At 33.1% G+C, this 21,973-nt stretch overlaps 1 protein-coding gene across 1 annotated transcript in view; it reads right to left on the bottom strand.

Annotated features, from left to right (window-relative positions):
• Positions 1 to 1,028: 1,028 nt before the first annotated feature.
• The window catches only part of LOC144847474 (oxysterol-binding protein-related protein 11-like), a 28,426-nt gene continuing 7,481 nt past the window's right edge, over positions 1,029 to 21,973 (bottom strand). The window contains exons 4-17 of the mRNA XM_078703858.1: positions 21,331 to 21,381; positions 19,378 to 19,542; positions 18,717 to 18,950; positions 17,785 to 17,826; positions 17,110 to 17,252; positions 14,700 to 14,785; positions 10,361 to 10,491; positions 9,632 to 9,799; positions 8,383 to 8,539; positions 7,672 to 7,782; positions 6,813 to 6,973; positions 6,393 to 6,509; positions 4,979 to 5,140; positions 1,029 to 3,534 (exon numbers count right to left, since the gene is read on the bottom strand). Coding sequence (XP_078559984.1) covers positions 3,418 to 3,534; positions 4,979 to 5,140; positions 6,393 to 6,509; positions 6,813 to 6,973; positions 7,672 to 7,782; positions 8,383 to 8,539; positions 9,632 to 9,799; positions 10,361 to 10,491; positions 14,700 to 14,785; positions 17,110 to 17,252; positions 17,785 to 17,826; positions 18,717 to 18,950; positions 19,378 to 19,542; positions 21,331 to 21,381 — 1,845 coding nt within the window. The 3' untranslated portion in view covers positions 1,029 to 3,417. The remainder of the gene's footprint in view (positions 3,535 to 4,978; positions 5,141 to 6,392; positions 6,510 to 6,812; positions 6,974 to 7,671; positions 7,783 to 8,382; positions 8,540 to 9,631; positions 9,800 to 10,360; positions 10,492 to 14,699; positions 14,786 to 17,109; positions 17,253 to 17,784; positions 17,827 to 18,716; positions 18,951 to 19,377; positions 19,543 to 21,330; positions 21,382 to 21,973) is intronic.

Raw genomic sequence — 21,973 nt, forward strand, 5'->3', positions numbered from 1 at the left:
AGATGCAAAAAAGTTCGCGGAACTAGGGTGGAAAATGGTAGGGTAGGTCAAGGGTCATCGATCTATAGCAATATATTTTGAAAATATGAAGTAGGTCAAGTGTTATAACGTTATGGGCTATACCACTTGTGGAGAGGGGTGTTCAATGAAAACTTCTACTTTTCGAGGTATACCTCGCTCTTCGAGGAGAAAGGGCTATTGTCGGTTTATCCAGGTAAGCTAGGCACGAAATAGACCATACGACAAATTTCGAATGTTTCACCTACAACTAGTACAGATCCTTTATTTCGTTCTCTTACATTATTAAAATTAACAGATATTAATATTTTCCAACAATTATTTATTTACAAAAGCCAAAATGCTCTTCTTCCATCTCATTTACGCGATATATTTTCTACCAATTATGAATTTCACTGCTATTCCACAAGAATCCTCAATAACCTTAACCCTAACCCCTCATATTCCTAAACACAAAAAGACTTCTTTTCAACATAATATTAGATTTACTGGACCCACTCACTGAATAAAAGTTGAGGAAAGAATCTTCCGTTTTATTACTATGCAGTAACCACTTTGGTGCAGATAGATTATTTCATACCGCAATGAATCATATTTTTTACAAATTTGTTTAATTTAATATGCAATTAAAGATGTATTGTCTCCCTCTTAAAATGTTAGTTGTTGAATATGCCATTTTAAGGTCCCATAATAGTTATCCACTTTGAACATGTATTTACCTGGAAAACGTAACAGTCCTCAATTGATCTTATGTCTGGCTGCGACAAATACCAATTAGTACTGTACTACAGTGTAATAGGTGTATGTAAATATTCTCCGCGGCGCACTACTGTTGACATTGACGAAATTGACGAAATTACATTGACGAAATTACAGTCCTGACTGGACTGTAACCTATGTGAGGGTGCTCAGAATTATTTTCCCAGAGCAGCTCAGTTACGATATTAATAGCAATGAATGTGCCTATGAAAAAAGAATATTTGCACAGTAATAAAACACAATAATAATAATAATTAGTGAATGTTGTTTTATTGCACAGTATAGTACATTAATGATCATTATAAATATGTTGACTAAGTTCAAAGATGTCTCAGTGGAGAAGTCTACACCAACCTTCTGAATTCGATAAATCACTTTTTTTTTTCGTATTTATGAAATATTAAGAATACGATTCCCACTCATTTTTACACCCACTTCACAGTAGAGCCACCTCCCCCTCTTCAAAATACTATTATTCTCCTAAATACATTCAGTACAACATATACATGTTAAAATTCATAATTATTTACAAATAATGAATATAAATGTCTGATGAAAGTAAAGTTGAATGAATACAGACTCTTTAATTAAGACCACCCTCCAAATAGCAACCACTTTTCCGTTGACTAAATGATACAATTCATACATGATCATCAAATATACTCTAATTAAAAATAATGACTGCTTAAACAGACAAAACTCTTGGAAACCAATGTTTCTTTTTCTGAAAATTCATGTATAGGAACAAAACACTGGATGGAGAGAGCAGTTTTATGGAAATTTAAAGTTTATTATTTAATTAGAGAAAGAATTGTAAGGAAAAAAATATCCAGAAATGTAGGCCTTACCCAAAAGCATTTAAAGGACAACAAAAATTACCCCAAAAGAGTAAATTAATTAACTACAAATTTTCCATAGCAAGTTGGCAGGTATCTAGTAAAGATGGAGAACTCTAACATTTCTGAAAATGAGAATATCATGTTATTAACAATAAGAAACATACAAGTTTGCTAAAAGGGTAAAACCCCCAAAACAATTTGAAAAATATTTACTACAATTTATTTACAAAGATGAAACATAATTAAGATCCTAATAAAAGTAATTGCATAACATATAATATTTAAAATTGTAAACAGATATACAATAATTATGAAATTTATTTTAATTCTTTGATTATAAGTAGATTTTGTTTGAAAATATTGACAATTTAATCAAGATTGATGACTCAATTTGGAATTATATACAGTATAATTAACTTTTAAATGTTATTACTTTGTCAACTTGAAAGCAGATATTTTTTTATTAAGTATAGATACCTAAAGAAACTTAAAATTGAGTTGATCCATTTATAATTTTATATTTAGTTGCTACGTAGCTTTAAAATATATAAAATTGTTGTTGTACACTGATGAATGATGAACATTTTTAGTTTGTTATGTCAATAACATGATGTTGAAATTAAAATCGTTAAAATCAAAGGCAAATTGCAAGTGATCTGTTGCCACAAATTATTTATGGTAGTGACTGAAAATAAACATTAATAAAGTATGTACTAAACAGTATGTTGTAGGCCTAGTATGTACAGAATGCAGTAACCAGAGCAGTTACTACTATATTTCCTCCTAAGCTACTGTACCACAGAAAAGCTGTATTAAAACATGTGCACATTTTTTGGCCATGTTGTGTTATCCATACTAGCACTGAGCCAGCTTGTCTTGCCAAGATAGGAACTCGGACTCCTAACAGTCGTTTGATCTTATGTCTGGCTGCGACAAATACCAATTAGTACTGTACTATGTACATATTCTCCGCAGCGCACAGTGTCTGGTAAGAGGATTGAAACTGATCCTTTCATGGTCACAGATAAACCCTTTGATCTCCAAAGCTGAGCATCCTGTTGTTAGATTGCCTTGCCCCATACATGCATATGTTTTTAACTTTTGTTCCAGTTCAATTATTGGTATGACACGCCATGTGTGCTAAAATCTTTTATGAATAAAACCGAATCACCATCTACAACCTAGACTGAATATAAACTACTTACAATATATGAATAACAGTTTTCAGTACGGTATGCAGATTTTTTATAACTTTAAAAGGGAAAGTGAAATTAATTAACTGTAAGAGTGAAATTAATTAATTATAAGAGTGAAATTAATTAAGTATAAGACTAAAATGAATGAAAAGTATAAGAGTAAATTAATTAATTTCACTATTCCCTTGTTATAATTTGATCATACCCTACAGGGTATTAGACACCTAAAAAGCGAACTAATTGACAGCAAAGTGATGAGAATAGGGCAGGGACTCTTCAAAATGGCCGCCTTATCTGTATATGCAGACGACGCAAGTGTAGTGTGCGTAACCAGGTATTGGGTGTGGCTTTAAATCGGCGTATATATGCCCAATTCAGGATTTAGCAATGTTGGGTGGTCACACTTTCCATTGTGTCTTGTTATTGGCGCATTAAGTCACATTCTTCACAGACATGGGTTAACAAACTTAATATATCATAAATTGCATAAATTATCATAAATATATTCTCCCCATTCAATAAACATTAATCATATTTGTATAATATATATATTAAATGAGAAATTATTTGGAAGTGGGTAAAAAAAACAAATAAACAACCCTAAATTAAGTTAATGGTTTCTTGTAAATCCAACCATCACCATTTTTGGAAAAGAATTGTGTTTCCCATTGTTTTTTGGTTTGTTTTCTGTGTTTTTCCTCTTGCCGTTGCCTCTCTTCAAGCTGAAACAATTAATTAAAAATCTGAATTAAATAATAAAAATGGATGGATTTTAATCAATGTTGGCAGACTAGGGGATCAGATTATTTACACTTAATCAATAGTGGGTGTAAATGGGGTGTCAGGTGACATGGCTAGATATGACCCTGCATGCTATGTGTTGGATAAATATGAATAAATAAAAATGTATAACTCAACTCTACAAAAATTGAACAGAAAACATGGTTTTTATGATCAAAATATGACTATTAGTTCACGGCACAGTAATGCATATGGTATAGGTGCCAATTCACAATTACCAGAATGCATCAATCAGTATTCATCTAACAAAGTAATCTAACAAAGCTAATAATAACCTAGATTGATTTGGGGTTCACCAAAAGTTGGTCTGGTAAGTTGGGACGAGGATAATTAGTCAAGCATAACAAACATAGTGACCAGTGGCCGTATTCACCAATCACACTTAAGTGAGATATTTCCCTTAAATCCTAAGAATTTCCCTTAAATCAAGAAAATATTAAGGGTTTCACTTAGGTGGTATTCACAAAGGGTTTAAGGTTAAGGGAAACCCTTAACTTGGTCTATTTTCCCCTTAACTTTTAAGGGACCTCTGAGATCTGAAGTTCCCTTAACTATTCAGTACCTTGGTTGTGCTGACGATTCTGTATGTGCAAGTACTATGCCTACTAGGCCTATATATTCATTTATTTGTTTTTGTTTTGAATGCCATTATTTTCGTGGAAGATGGCTTCTCATTTCATTGTAATGTAATAGAAAATAGCCCCAGTCTAGTATATAGTAGGCTAGGCCTAAGTAGAGATGCTAGGCACTCCCTGTTGGTCTGCCCAGTAACCAGCCTAGGATGCATATGCCTCAATACAGACAGGTTTAGGTATTTGTTAGTAGCATCTATACTAGGCTAGACCTATTTTTCTTGATCCTCATACAAATTAGTCTATCCTAGGTCTAATATATATTCCTTTACTTTTTTTGTTGTTGTTTTGACTGCCATTTTCTTTTTATTGATCATCGTCCACACACCTTTCTCTTCATCCTCCCCGGTTTCTCTCCCCCCCCCCCCCCCTTGTTTTAAATATGCAAATTAGTTTTAGAGAGGAAAATGATTGGACCACAGGGGAATTAAATCCTCTGTGATTGGACAATGGGATGAATGAATATTTATGATTATTTTCACCCTTAAGTTTTACCCTTAAATTAAGTGTTTTCCTTAAGTCAGTGAATCCCTAACCCTTAACTCATTTGTGAATACCCCTTAAGTGTTTCCCTTTGTTAAGGGAATTCTTAAATTGTAAGGTATTAAGTATTTCCCTTATCCTAAGTGAGATTGGTGAATACGGCCACAGATGTTTAAATCTATTGGTCACCCACTATACTGGTGATTACCAATAAAGACATATGGTTAAGAATTCAATTAATGTACTGTACCTGTTTCTTGTGTTCAGTCGCTGTATTTAAATCACCAAGTTTTAAACTATTTGTTACATGCTGCCAGAGTTTACGAGATTCATATGGATGCTGTACATCTAGAGGTCGTACACTCTTCGGAACTGCTGCAAGTCTTGCTGTATCTATCTGTTTCTTTTCACCCTAAAAAAATTGTTTTTTTTTTTTACTTTAAAAGTAATGCTAAAATGATACTCTATAACGAATCACAAAACCAGGCTGTTCGACATGTATTTAAGGTGCTGCTAAGTGACGAGACCTGATCTTCTCTCTTCTAAACAATCTTCGCTGGCTTAGAATTGTAGCTTTTGGCTTCGATCTGAGACTACATAGTAAACTACTGTGCAAACCAATGCACAGGTTTTAAGTCTGGCCCTGTGCTCTCAAATGCTTTTTAAGTCTGGCCCTGTGCTCTCAAATGCTTTTTAAGTCTGGCCCTGTGCTCTCAAATGCTTTTTAAGTCTGGCCCTGTGCTCTCAAATGCTTTTTAAGTCTGGCCCTGTGCTCTCAAATGCTTTTTAAGTCTGGCCCTGTGCTCTCAAATGCTTTTTAAGTCTGGCCCTGTGCTCTCAAATGCTTTTTAAGTCTGGCCCTGTGCTCTCAAATGCTTTTTAAGTCTGGCCCTGTGCTCTCAAATGCTTTTTAAGTCTGGCCCTGTGCTCTCAAATGCTTTTTAAGTCTGGCCCTGTGCTCTCAAATGCTTTTTAAGTCTGGCCCTGTGCTCTCAAATGCTTTTTAAGTCTGGCCCTGTGCTCTCAAATGCTTTTTAAGTCTGGCCCTGTGCTCTCAAATGCTTTTTAAGTCTGGCCCTGTGCTCTCAAATGCTTTTTAAGTCTGGCCCTGTGCTCTCAAATGCTTTTTAAGTCTGGCCCTGTGCTCTCAAATGCTTTTTAAGTCTGGCCCTGTGCTCTCAAATGCTTTTTAAGTCTGGCCCTGTGCTCTCAAATGCTTTTTAAGTCTGGCCCTGTGCTCTCAAATGCTTTTTAAGTCTGGCCCTGTGCTCTCAAATGCTTTTTAAGTCTGGCCCTGTGCTCTCAAATGCTTTTTAAGTCTGGCCCTGTGCTCTCAAATGCTTTTTAAGTCTGGCCCTGTGCTCTCAAATGCTTTTTAAGTCTGGCCCTGTGCTCTCAAATGCTTTTTAAGTCTGGCCCTGTGCTCTCAAATGCTTTTTAAGTCTGGCCCTGTGCTCTCAAATGCTTTTTAAGTCTGGCCCTGTGCTCTCAAATGCTTTTCCTGCAAATAAGGCAGGGTCACCATTTTCGTTTTTTTTTTAAACTTGCCGATTAAAAATTATTATTCACTCAACCATGCCTAACTAGTCTAGAAAAAACAAGCAGCCTTGTTTTCACAAACCTAACCCCAACCCTCATCCTTAAAAATGAAATTTCTAGCATACCGTTGCATATGTAAGTTCTAAAAGACCATTCCACTCTCCTGAGGCCTTGCATATGACAACACCAGAACGATTCTTAACTTCAGCTGTAACTCTGTGAACTTTACCTCCATAAAATGGCTGTAAAAAAAACCAGAAACAATATATTTATATATTATATTTCGCATAGAAGAGAAAGCTTAAACTTCCTCCTTTCTTTTTGTACAATAAAAATGTAATAATAATCGTCCTCAAGCAGAGCTCAACAGGAAACTGAGGAAATTCAGATTAGGCCCTTTACGGATCCACTGCGGCAAGCAGTGCAGCACCTACACAGATGAATAACAGGGGATGATGTTTGCCCTTTTGCCACACATCCATTTTGCCACCTGGGCTTTTGACACACTGCCTTTTGCCACCTTAGTTTTTTTAAAGGGAACCTACCTTAGTAAGAAATGTAACAGATGCATGATGTCCAGTTTGTTGACAATGAATATTGACCTTTCCACCTAACTCCATCCATGGAACTGTTAATATTGACCTTCCAAATGCACTTGGAAATGTAAATGTATAGTTTTCATTGTGTTCTAAGAGATGAATATTACCTAAAAAAAATAATAAATAAATAATTGTTTCTTATATTACTTATACTTCTAGAATTATATATCTTAATGAAAAGATGTTTTTATATAGATTTCGATAATGGTCTACTGGAAATTCTCTTGCTGCAAAACACATAACAGTAATACTGTATAAAAGCTGTTCAAAAACACAGTATACAGTAGTAGGATTTACCATGATTGTCGGGGAAATAAATATGATAATTCCTGATAAAAATAAAACAATACTCTACTGAGTGTGCCCAATCAAGTACTTTCATCTTAAAAACGACTAACCTTAAATGTCTAATATCATTGGAGCTTTCGGGAACAGTCCCAGCCAATGGATGCTAGCTTTGGAAAATCCCAGTGTCACCATTGTTATAATTTATTTTACTGGTGTTGGGGCCCTTTCTTTCTAGTGAGGTGCTTTTTTGCTATTAATGGAGCATTGGTACGAAATAAAAGGGTTGGTTGTACCTTTACTTTCATTTTATTAATTTTCATATACTGTATAAATCTGTCAGCATCAAAATCTGTATGTTATGCTCTATTTGAATGAGCACCAACACAATAAACATTGCAGCCAAATACCGCATAAATGTTTATAAATGCATTGATTTTGCGATCAGGCACATTTATGTTCATTTACAATAGTCAGAGATGTATGGCATGCATTTTGGGTAATAAACTTAAGAACCTACCGTCACCAACCATCACTACACCAACAGACATTCCCATGAACTTTGACTTTGTCCATATCCATGAGTTCATACTGATTCGTTTCTCAGGACATTCAGTGTAAAATGCAGTAACTGGCAAGGATTAAAAACAAATTGACATATAAAATAAAGTATACAAATTATTTTCTTGCATAAAGCCTTGTCTAAACTATCAAACTACTTTGACAAAATGTGTGAATTGCCCAAATATGGTAGTAGTATGCTTAAACATTGTAGTGATATGACATCATCATGTCCATTTTGTCACATAAAGTTTGATAGTGTACACAGAGATTTAGAATGAAAGTTCTTAGTTTAATTCTATGGAGGGTTTACAAATACCGAAATAGTTTAACCATTTTCTTGAGAAATCATTAATAAGCAAATTTAATTTTTGATGATAAAATAAATAAGAAGAATAAGAAGATACAATGTGTTTGCATAATGAAATATTACTATTAATATATATCATTATAGTTTATTTTATATTACTACGCCAACCTCAAAACATTCAAATAAAATAGTAATTTAATAGTACAAAAACAGTAACATTACACCGTATATTGGGACCATTTCATCTACATACATTTTTGTTATAAAGGGTACAGTATTTTTTTCCGAGCATCTAGATTTTAAGAAATTGGATATTAAATGGAACTAATATTCAAATAACATTTTATACATTCTACCAACCTGGAGGATGATGGGATACCTGCTCAGCTATGTAGGTCAGCCTACATTTAGAAGTACCCTTTGAACTTTGACCTGGTTGCTGTGATGCTGGAACTTGCCAAGAGCAATGGAAGCTTTCTCCGATAATTGGATTGTAGGGCTTTTTAGCTAATGATCCCTAAATAGAAAATGTACACAATAAAGCTTTTAGTTGAGATTAAACACTGATAACAAATATGTTTAATTAAAGTAATTGACAATCGCCAAAAAGCAAATAGTTAGCACCAGGGAAGAGTGAACACTGGTTCTTTTTTTCTTTTTGGCGAGAGTGAAAACTCTTCCCTGGTTAGAACTATGACGAAATATGTACACAATTTTCAGATCATTGTGGATTCAAAACAAATGTAACATCACTAGTCTGATATTTTTGCCTCTAGATACCCAATATTGTACTAATGGCTAGAGTTAGATTCGAGCCCTAACCCAATATTGTACTAATGGCTAGAGTTAGATTCGAGCCCTAACCCAATATTGTACTAATGGCTAGAGTTAGATTCGAGCCCTAACCCAATATTGTACTATGGCTAGAGTTAGATTCGAGCCCTAACCCAATATTGTACTAATGGCTAGAGTTAGATTCGAGCCCTAACCCAATATTGTACTAATGGCTAGAGTTAGATTCGAGCCCAAGAAGCAGTGTATACTGTATTGATAGCAATTTGCAGTTTTATAGCATCTATATAGCACACCCTAAAAATATGGACACTAAAACAAGGGAAAATTTCTTTTTCTTCTTCTGACCAAATAGCAAGTTTCACAATAATAACTTGCATGCAAACATTCCAGTATCTTTTGACTGTACAAGGATACAAGGATACAAGGAAACTTTATTCATCCCAACTTGGGAAATTGTGTTGCTGTCTTATTACAATGCCGTAAAGAAAAGAGAAATGATAGGCCTAATACATAAGTGTGATAATAATAATAATAACAAAAATAGTGAATTTACGGAGCTGCATAATAAGCTTTGTCGAATCCTGCTTGCCTAGTAAAACCTACCGGGATATAGTTTCAAAACAGAGAAACTTACTATAGGAATGGTTTTCCTAGACCCTCACAGGGTCAAGAAAGTCCATGTGTGGACAGTAGTAAGATTTCCCTTAAGAGTTTATAACTAAAATACTAAGTTCAGTATATAAACTCTATTACAGTACTGGAAGTAAAATTACTGCAGTAAGTACAGTAAATGTAATGGTCTTGATGAACATACCTTTCTTCCAACATGGAATGAGCAGAGATAGTATTCAACCACAGCAAGCATCCTTGCTTCTGGTGTAGCCTGGTCAGCTATCCGTAAAAACATGTCAGGGTGCCCAAAGAAATCTGCAAACATCTCTAGTAGTGATCTTTTTTCAAGAATAAATGTTGGAAGTACAACCTAAACGATTTAAAAACACAGCCTATAAAATTTCAAACAATACACTTAGAATACAAAAATAGTGATATTTTATTTTAATAAGTCTCAATTTTATATCAACCAAAAAAGATGTATGACTTGGCATAAACTTGGATCTTGAGTAAACACCAGCAGTGAAGTCAACTGATAATTATGCATTCGTCAATGACGGCCATGCGCTCTCAGAAGAAGACGGCAACAAGAACAGTAACAGATCTGGAGATCATGAGTTTGACTCCCAACCGAGAACATCTTAGTTAAACATTCACTACAAATAACATCAGCGTTATTTGTTTTATGATGAGGGGACCCCCTCAGGGCTATCCCCGGTACCAAACAAAATGATTGAGTTTTTTGTTTTGTTTTTATCTGTTTTTGTTCATGTATGGTATGGATTGACATAAATCAAATCAAACATCAGAGTGGGGCCTTTCTTAACATGCATTCTAATTCTTAAATGCAATTAAACCATGTTTTATTATAAATTTCTTAATGATTGGCCATTCAATTGTAATGACAATAAACTAGAAAGAAAATACGAACCCTTGTAAGGTCCATGCCAAGCTTGAGCTGGGATAACAAGTGTAAAATCACGCTTTTGTGTTGTTCCACTCCTCCCAATTCCTTCTCCTCATCAATTGATGGATCGATGACATCATCATCATGGTTAATATCTGTAAAAAACAACAAAACATGACCTTCAAAGGAAAGAGATCAAATTTTGTAAGATATAATAATTCTCTCCATTAGAATGTTCAGAGATTCCTCAATCTATGTCTTTTATTCTAATTTGCAAAAGGGTTAGGGTTAGGGTTAGTTCTTGCCATTTTGGCCACACCACAAAATGTACTCTTTTTCAATTAGTAAAGTTCTACCATTTTTCTTCCCCTTCCATACATGACCGAGTATAATCCCATGCTTTCAGTGTAATCCCACCCCCTAATGTAGGATACATTTGGACCCACTTCCATTGTTCATGCAAACTGAGTAAATCCAACCCCAAACCATTTTATACCCAGGCCTCCTTGGACTATACTCATCGTAGTTACAGTTGAAAACTACAATGAGGGAGGTAATATTGTTAGGAAAGCTAACAATTGGGTATCCTTGCAAACCATGTCAGCTCTCAAAATATGGCAGCAATACACAATCATTTAGCACTTTGGCAACATCAAATATTCTTTATTTTGACAACCACTCTGCCCACCATTTCCCTCAACCCGACAAGAATCGAATTATCTTACAATCAGAAATTTTGTCTTGCAGGTAATATATATAAAAAATTAATCTCTAACTCTGACAAAGTGTTCTAGATGGCATATGATAAATAAATGCCAATTCAAAATAAGCGGGCCTTCGAGTTGTTAATGAAGGCTTGTACGTACATTAACTCTCAATTTTGCAAATCCTTTATTAAAAATTGAAAATTACTGTCCTATAGTCAGTCTGTACATAAACAAACAAACAAACAAACATACACACAGCTAGTTTAAATATTGGTAAAAAGATAAATATGTTGGCACACATGGCGTTCCATATGTATAATACTTTTTCTCAAAAATAGGAATGTTGACTGGTGGACTAACATAGAAAAAGACAATAAATACAGACTTTGGGCAAGTCTTACACATAGCATGCTCTGTTGGTCTTAAGAAGTGGATTCATTGTGATGCCTCAAGAAATTCATAAATAAAGAATAAATACTAAATATACAATATTCACATAGTACTAATATTTAATTAACAAAGAATACATACAGATAACATTTTATATCAAAATATACAAGTGTACATAAAATATATTTAATATTTCTATTTATAGATTTTTTTAGATGTTTTTTTATTATTATATTATTATTATAAATCATAATATGTTAAAACTTGAATTCTATTTTTGCATATTACACCATATGATTTATAATACAACTTGTTTGTTACCAAAATTAAAATAATTAGTATGGCATTCCCTGTATTTTTAGTTTCAAACTATAAAATGAATTATAGGCTTAAAAGGTTGGAGAAGACAACATTGAATCAAGCATCTTATTTAAAGTATTTAGTTCATTTAAAAAAAAAAAAAAATTATAAAATGCTAACTAAAATCAGTAAATTGTTTAACTATTTTTAAAGATGTTTCTGTGTTCAATCACTAAACTGCTTAATTTGTCTTTAACAGCTAAAAGCGTGCTTGAAGTTATATTTACGTTATATTTTCTTTACACCATTATTACAGTTTTGCAGTGGTGATTACAATACTGATTCTAGGCCAGTTTGCTGAATCCCAATTTGCTGAATCCCAGTGTGCTGAATCCCAATTTGCTGAATCCCAGTTTGCTGAATCCCAGTTTGCTGAATCCCAATTTGTCGAATCCCAATTTGCAGAGCCCAATCAGTCAAGTTTGCTGACAAACAGTGGAAATGACCCGATATAGATACGTTGAAGTCGGCATGTACAAAAGTCAGATTGAAGTGAAGACTTTACAAAATACCAAGATATATGTAAAGGCAATTTAAAGATTTATTAATTATGCACATCAGTGTCATAGATAATATTGTAGCATGAAATATTATATATATCTTTTTGAATGTTTTATTACATTTGACAAACTGGGACTTGGCAAACTGGATACAGCAAATTGGGATTCGGATAACTGGCTGGATATCAATTGTAGGCCTACCATAGGGTGACAATTTAAAATACTTTTAGTAGGTTTATAAATGTTTTTTATTATAGTTATTCAATATAGTTTGGTGTATAAAGACAGTTTATATACATAATCTGCTAAGGCACTAAAATATTAACACGCTCATTTTTTTAAAGGAGATCTGGCGGAAGACTTTGAATATTATGTCCGAGTTTCTTTGCATTGAATCAAGACCATCTGAAAGAATCAGGGGTTCAATCCGGATACAGAATCTGTGGAGAGGTAAAGGATATAGTAGCCAAATTGAAGAATCAAGTTGTGTTTTAGTGCTGTAAATTCTTGTTTGTATTTTATTGTTAATATTATAAAGTGCATGCACTTGTTAATTTTAAGATTAGATAGATCCCTCTATAGCTTTAGTAGAATGGTTAAATTCCAATTACATGTTCTAGGGTTCAAGTCCATCTTTTAGTCTGGATTTTCTCACATAATTTACCAAAGCTATTCTGTAATAACATAGAATTTAACACTAGATAGATATTTTATATTTGGTCAATAAATTTTATATTAAAATTTTCCTTTTTTATGTCATTGTAATATATTTTAATTTGAGAAATATTGTAATTTTACTGTAAAAAAATGCAGCAATTCAGCTTTTGGCTGCCAAAGTATTTTATAATCAATTAACGATACAGTACCGAGATATAGATTCCATAATGTATAAATTGAATACTTAATGTTATATGATTATATAGTGATGATTTGTGAAATGCAAAGTTAAGGTAGGCATATTCTATCCATTGAACTACTGTAGCTATAAATGTTGTTGATCTCAATGGTAAAATATGTTCATGGTAGATGTATAAAGATGGTAATTATGGCATGGGACATGGATGCACCCTGCTACAATAGAGTTTGTCATTGCTGCAGTTCCAACTCCGAATCTCACAACACAAACTATTTTTGTTTGAAGTAGCAATGGGCAGTGACTGTCATAACTCTTCCCTGGTAATACCTAGCTTTAGTATCGATAGTGTATCACCTCATCATGCAGTTCTACATGATCACATCAACAACCGCATTCTCTTAAGCTTCAATGCCCATGATGACTTGTTAAATATGGTGTGAACAATGAACAAAAACTATTGATAATGATTTGACTCAACTGACTATCATAGCAATTCCATTGTTTTTGCTATTTTCCTTTGTCATGGTTTGAACAATTGGTTATTGTCTTTCCAGGCAATCTCTGTTGGTTTTTTCTATTGTCTTCAGCATTCATTATTTTCATATATTATTTTATGACTGAACGAATTTCAATGATTTCAAATGAGAAATTCTGTCAATATTGCCTGTGAAACCCTTTGACATTTTAGTTAAGAATTTGCACGCATTAGTAAATGCCAATTAAAGTATAGTCAGATATCATTATGGTGGGCGGTCACACATCATAAAGTATGTAATGCAGGCTTCTACACTTGCTTAGGTCTAATATTTGTTATCTATGTTTAACTACTGTGGGCTAGTCTTCAGTACATTGTCATTATTGACTCTGAAGTGTTGTTACAAATCACCTACAATACTGTAGCAATACTCATAACATTGTACTCTATCTCATCCTTAATCACATTAAAAGTAAATGTGCTGTTTGAGTTGGGGCACCATTTAATTCAAAAAATCATATTTCCATGTGATGGCCAATTACGCTGCCTTCCGTAATTCTTGGCCATTTTTTCTACGTCACAAACAGGTCGCAGTTGTCTAACTAGATGGTGGCTGTATATTGGTAGGTAACCGCAAGGTAATATTTGTCAAGCCACTATAATTGGTAGTGGTAACTTCAAAGGTACTAATATAGTACCCTACAATGATTTTAACATCAATAATAAGTTGATAAATGCTCCTATAGATTCTAGACCACTATGGTATTATGCCTTTGCATTAGTATGGATTTCTAGACTTTAGTTAGGATGTCTAGAACTCCATGTGTGAATCACCTGAGCGATGACCTGATCATTTAAAAGTGTGTTTGTTAATTTGTATTCTCATCTCTTAATTATTCTTAATTATGAATTAAAAATACATTTAAGGTGAATGTGGTTTACTTATGAAACTATTACAACAGTAAAGTAAACAGCAAGACAACACCACAATTTACAAACTGTAGTTTTATACAAAAACAAACAATATATCACTCGGTAAACATCATGATCTTTAATAAAATCTTTATTTACTTACCAGACACTATATGAGGCATGTTATTTAAAGATGTAGAAGACTGCGGATTTTGACTTATTTCTGGTAGACTAGATTTAATATCAACACTGCAAACAAACAAAACAAAGAGGATAAATGCCACAAAAGAAAAGAATGTGAATAGAATAGTAGAATAACAAATCTGCCCATAAATGAAATGACAATTTTCAATAACTATTATATACAGTGTTTTAAACTCCAAGATTTATTCACCCATGACCTCTGACCCATCAAAACTAATTGAATTCTATCAACCAATACTATGGTTATCCTATAAATAGGATCTCCCTGCAGTATATTTAGCACTTTTAATATGGCTGAATATTGAAAGAAATTGTTTTTCAAATTGGTTTATAAAATGTCAGAGATAAAATGAGACAAGGTAAAAATAACTTTGTTAATTATACTTTGGAGACTCTCTGCAATTTTCTCTCCAATAAAATAGATCTGAAAATTCACAAGTCTGTAGAGTCAGCCTGAATTACCCAATTACTGAAATTGTAAGTAATTTAATAAGCATTAAATTACATTTAATTTTACAATAAAACTGGCGTCCAAAATGAGATACACGATTTCTGTTGTGTGGGTGGTAATTCAAAGTATACATATATGTTAGTATTTTTTTCTTTCTGGTGAACCATAAAAAATAAACCACTATTTTGCCGCTACAATTCGGCTACTTCTATTGGTAGCCTTATTCTTGTGAAACGTAGCAAAATAAAAAGTCTATTTTTTATGTTTACCATAAAGAAAAAATATAAACATAAATCATTTGAAACCAGATGAATTGTTTCGAGAGTATACCCGTTATAAACACACACAGAAACATTAACATGCTGATCATTTGCATATTTGTCGTTAAAGTGCATAAACAATAATGTGTTTGCTACATTTTAGGACAGCTGAATTTTCAGATATTTATTAAAGTTTATTAGAAGTTGGAACTCACAAACGACTACACATGGGATATCATAAATTTAATCAATACAATGGATGGCTCTTTATATCGTTTAGAATATGCTACAGAAACGTAAACCTGGTGAACACAACCGTTATTCGTTAAGTAAATGGAAGGAATAACACGCTCACAAAGACATTAATGTTTAAAAATCCTACACATCCAAGGGAATTGAAGCAATTAATCAATTCGAAAAGTCTATTTTGAGTTGAGAATACATTTACTTCAAACCCACAAGAGGTTCTAAGCGATCTTATTAGTTAATGTAAAAAAATGTTGAAATTAGTCATGCGCCAACTGTACAAACACACACAAATATTAACATGGTGATTGGATCATTTGCATATCTCCAATTTCTCTTGCAATGGACCCCATTGGAAATAAATTGACTTGTCGATTTCATGGGTCCTTCCTTGCATCCATTAACTTTGGTTTTATTCAATTTTAATATTCCAATTGTTTGAATTTTTTCTTTGTTACGAATTAATAGACGCTTACTATATAACTTTACAATAAAATTTAATGACAAAAAACAAGAAGATCGACATTTCGGAACCATCATGGAACCATTTTCAAGATCAAGTGATCAAATTATTTTTTTTTTGTCTTTGGATCAAAGAACTGAAACCTACACCTAAACAAACCGATTCAGTCAAAGCTAAATTGTTTATTAATTAATTAAAAATCATGGGTCCTTCCTTGCATCCATTAACTTTGGTTTTATTCAATTTTAATATTCCAATTGTTTGAATTTTTTCTTTGTTACGAATTAATAGACGCTTACTATATAACTTTACAATAAAATTTAATGACAAAAAACAAGAAGATCGACATTTCGGAACCATCATGGAACCATTTTCAAGATCAAGTGATCAAATTATTTTTTTTTGTGTCTTTGGATCAAAGAACTGAAACCTACACCTAAACAAACCGATTCAGTCAAAGCTAAATTGTTTATTAATTAAGAAGGAGGAGCTTAATACTTAAGTTCTTAGTATTGTAGGCCTTCTTTGATGTTAATTAACCAATCAATTAGTATTTCCTGTCACCCATTGGTGTTTGATGTTTTTGTATAATTTGATCACTTGATCTTGAAAATGGTTCCATGATGGTTCCAAAACGTCGATCTTCTTGTTTTTTGTCATTAAATTTTATTGTAAAGTCTTTCTTTGTTAATGTTATGTATTTTAAATGTATTGTGGAATGGATGCTAAATGAATAAATGAATAAATGAAAAATGTTTTGCAGAGTGTAAAGTTAAAACGATCATACTACAATCTTATTGGCTGGTAATAAAGGTTTGAAATTATTTAATAAATAACTAATCGACATATCCATAATTATCAAGCTTTTAAAGCAAAATAGAAAAAGCAAAAATAAATAGTTACCAACCAAGTTTTAAACATTTAGATAAATAAAATACAAAACACATACCTTATACTAGCCATTGATTTAGATATTTCCATTTCAGAGTCACTATGAGGATAATGTGTATGGTCTTGTTCCTGAAGCATGTTCAAACAATCTTCAAGACATGATACGGTCGACTGTGACGTTGCTTTCAATAACAAACATTCCTGAAATTTAACAGTAAACAGTCAGCAAAAATGGATGTTTGTAGTTTATGAGTGGATATTTCACCCTTTTAGTATGGCTGAATATTAAAAGAGAATGTTTTTGAAATTGGTTTATAAAATGTCATGTAATATGTAAAATAATACCCGGATAAACCGACACTAGCTTATTTCTCTCCAATCCGAGAATAGAGCTAAAAATTTGATACATACAAAATAATGCTACAGTATATTCAGTGAACCTTGCACCCAAGAAATCAAGGTCAAATGCCATTTTTTAGCGAATATTAATATGTAGCTTGCATGCATTTTTGGGCGACAAATTGGTTTAAATATCCATGTGTTGTAAAGACATGGTGAATTTTCATTTTTTTCAAGAAAGGTCACAGAGGTCAAATCAAATATTAAGTAATTTGGCATCTCCATAACTGTTATATTGAAAAATTCAGTTTTGTAAAATCCCCACCAGTTTTTCCCCATAGTGAATAAACTATTCTATAAACTTTATAACCACATTTAAAGTAAGATAATCTACCTTGTCTAGAGCTGTAATAGGAGCACCAGAATGAGGTAACCTCTGAAAAATAAAAATATACATTAAGTGATGTGCTGTGAAAGGTATTATCTATATTATAAGTTTTCATTTTTTCATTTCATTTATATTTCAAAACGATCAGCACCATAACATGTGAGTGTCTGCAACCCCTACACCAAACTACAAAATACAATTTAAAATTTAAAGCAGGATTAAATTGTATGTTAATTAGCCATCTTCAATCATAGTGGCAAAATGATATCTACATGTTCTATTTCTCTCCACTTGGATGTAGTTAGGTATTGTATGGGAAACAGATTGTTGAACTACATTTCCCATCACTGGAACTGATTTTAAGTCACCACCAGGGAGGTGGTTTGGTGGTTTGGGGAAGTAAATGAGTATCAAAATGACTAGGATTGTATGGGAAAAATGTATTTGGAGGGGTGGTGGTTTGGGAGTAATAGGGTGCATGACCAGGATTTGTACTGGGAAAGTTTTAAAACTATTATTGGAGCGGGGTAAGTGGGTTGAGATAGACTGTACCGCTTCATAGGGTGGGTATATCTCCTAGTAACAAATTAAAAAACATTATTTTATTTCATACGCAACTAACAGCGAGTAACTCACCAATTACAGGATGGATGAACTATTTTATAATTTATCGTGCTTATATTAAACCAAGTCATATTTGAGGCTTAGGGATTGGAACTGAAAGAGTCATGAGTTACAACTCCGACACTAGGTCAGGATTGGACCTTGGGATTGGAAAGCAAGCACGACCTACCAAGCTACAGCTCCACTACAAGAAGTGAAGAATAGAATTACATTACATATAGCACACACACTATTAATTGGATATTGAAGAGTTTAATATGTTTAGTTTAAAAATTAACAAGTTGGGAAAACAAAAGGTGGAAAAACATCCATACCTCGATATTTGTCACTAATTGCTGTTTTTGAGTTTCTGCCTGATCTATTAGTTGTTCCGCGTTGTGAATACTTTCTTTTGAGGCCGGTGAAGAATATAATCGTTTTGTGCGAGTTTGAGTTGGATGTGGTAGAGTATTGCTTGGAGAATCACTACTGACGTTGACGTGGTGGATGTGAGCTGGCTGTAACTCGCCAGGTATTTGCTCCGAAGGACTTGCTGATTGTCGGTAATTCTAATAAGCAGTATTTTAAAACAATTGTTATATCATCATGTACGCTAGTGCGTCTATGGTTTTAGAAGGTTTTAGACTTTTAAATAGTGAAAATGATCCTGTTAGGTGTGCCTACTATGAACTGAAATAAAGTGATCAATCAATAAAGCTATTAGTACTTCAAATAACAAAGGTAATTAATAAACAAAGAGAAAGCAGACATGTTGTTAAGTCTGTCATAAATGTGTACATTACAAATGTAGCTAGATCCACTGAATAAATAAGATTAATTCTACTGTACATAAAGAGAAAGGTTGGGAATTTTACATTTTCATCTATTTGATCATTTTAATGAAGTAGTGTACCTACCTTAATAAAGTTAACATTATGTATAAGTGGCAATTGCATTTGATAATGTTTTATCTTAAAATGTAAACATAACACTCACTTTTAGTGATAAGGATTCGTTTAACCTCTGAACAACAGCTCGTAAACGACTGACCCAATTCTGTCGTTCTTTTGCGTCTTGTGCTCTCAGCCTAAATACTTCACCATTTGTTGCATTCACATTAAATGTTTGTGAATCTTCATCTGTAGGCGACACTACGGCACCCTACATGTAAGGAAACATTTTAAGAATAAGTGAAGCTGTAGCTTAGTGGTTAAACAAGTTGGTAGGCGGGATCTGAAAAGGAGGTGTTTGGGCCCTGGTCGGGTCCAGCATTACTCCCTGATGGGGGACGCAGGCGAAACTCACAAAGCCAACAGTATTAAGAATAGAAATTTAATGCTTATAGGCTTTACGTCTATGTATGGCATCAATCAATAATTATACAAGATTTGGATCGTTAGAGATGGTTTAGTTTTTGATAGTGGTGAGGGTAGTGGGGGTGAGAAGGTGGTTCGCAGATAAAAGGGGCGTGCGTCCAAACTATAAAAACCCTGTCTGCCTATGGGCTTGTGTTAAAATGCTTGCCTTCCAAGTCTGACCTAGTGCCAAAGTTGTACAGTATCTTATGGCTGCAGAAGTTTATCGATTGTAATTGGCAAATTAATTGCTGTTGGATGTGTATGAAATTAAACACTATTTAAAAATATACATTATATTCTAGTATTCCAATATAAAAAGGTTAAAGGCCACACATTTAATTATAAATTATTATACGATGCCAAATTATATTTCTATCAAAGAAAAGTAAATTGCTGTTGGACATGTATGACATTTTAAAATTGTTTTAAAATAATATACATACTGGTGCAGTAAACCAATTTAAAAGGTTAAGAAGATAGCATTTAATTATATAGTGTGCCAAATCATATTTCAAATATAGTTCAAAAAAATTAATTGAAGTTCACAAATTTCACAAATAAAGCAAACAGTAATGGATTGCAAATGTGGTAAAGCAATTTATTTATAAGAATTTTTTCAAACTAATAGTACATTATAATATCAGGTGCATGTTGTTGCTATTCAATGTAACCCTATAAGTGAATGTGACTCTACTACAGTATAGAGGGTGTTCAAGAGAGACCTCGTGGGTTGAGGAGAGACTCGTGTTCTGAGTCAAGTTGTGTTATGTTGGAACAACCCAATAGTGTTGTGTTTGTAGCTACTGGATGCCAAGTCTCTATTTTTGATAACTGATACGATCAAAGGTTACACTGGCGTCGTGACCAGTTCGAAAACAATCAAACCAACTTTTCATCACCGTCATCTCCATCAACTACAGTATGCTTTTCTTCGGAAGCCACGCTGTCCAGGCGTGCCCACTGCCACCAACAGCCTTGACATAGAGTGGCTACAGTACAACTTTATATTGGGTTGTTCCAATACAACTTGACTAACAACAGGAGTCTCTCCTCCTGAACCCACAAGGTCTCTCTTGAACACTCTAGTAGAGTCATTATAGTTTATAGGGTTACAGTATTTTTATTAATTTTACCCAATGTATTCATCAGATGTATCATGCAAATAATTCTGGCATTTTAGTTGCAAAACAATCAGAAAGAATTATTTATCTTTACAGTATATTTTTACAGCTCATATTATTTTGTTTGGTTTTGAAACCAAAATGAGAGTGAAATTCTATAAAAAGTCACAAAATTCTATGCTTCAAGAAAATTATTTCATTAACTCGGAAGTTAACTATACACTTTCAAAAAGTTTTTTTTAATGTGAAATAATTCAAATATTCAAGTATTTGAAAACAAAATTGTTTTCATTTATTTATTCATTTCTAAAATATTTTATTGGAATAGGCCCAGAATTTTCCAATACACAAGCATGACTTACATTACAAGCATGTTTAACACAAAGTGATTTTGTGTACTCCTGGTAAATAATGTTTTGTGGATTTGAAAGTAGTGATAATTTCCAATTAAAATGTACATAGTTGCTTACCACTAAACTGACAGAACCTCGTGGGCGATTGCCTTTTCTTGCTTCTTCACTCTGTAAGAGAAATAGATAAATCATTATTTATCCAAAAACAAATTAGGTTAGGATTGGATTTGAAAGCTAGCCCACAAGGTTAATTACATTATGACAAAAAGGAATGCTTCCCCTGGGTGAATTTCTGTGGAAAAAAACACTTTAAACATTGAAATTTAAATGGTGAATAAAGATTTGATTTAATATTCCTGAGTCTGTACATTAAGTATAATTTTTCCAGATGTCAAACTGTATTAACTTCCTAACAGATCTATTTTTGTACAGTAGCACAGTATAAAGTTGATATCAATCAAACGCATAGTAATACAGGTGAGAAGACTAGTGTGCAGGAAGTACATTATTGATTGACAAGAAGACATTTAAAGTAAAGCTCTGTCTACACTATCAAACTAATTGACAAAAAAGTGTGATGTACTCAAATAATGATAGTGATATGCCCAAGTGACATAACATTATCATGTTCATATATGAGCACTTCACAATTTTTTGTCACATAAAGTTTGATAGTGTAGACAGAGCTTAACAATTATGTTTAGTCTATTAAAGCCAGAAGTACAGTACTGTACAAATAAATATAAGGCTATGGTTTGGT

Source organism: Antedon bifida, chromosome 7, assembly GCF_963402885.1.
Source record: "Antedon bifida chromosome 7, ecAntBifi1.1, whole genome shotgun sequence".
Classification (NCBI taxonomy): domain Eukaryota; kingdom Metazoa; phylum Echinodermata; class Crinoidea; order Comatulida; family Antedonidae; genus Antedon; species Antedon bifida.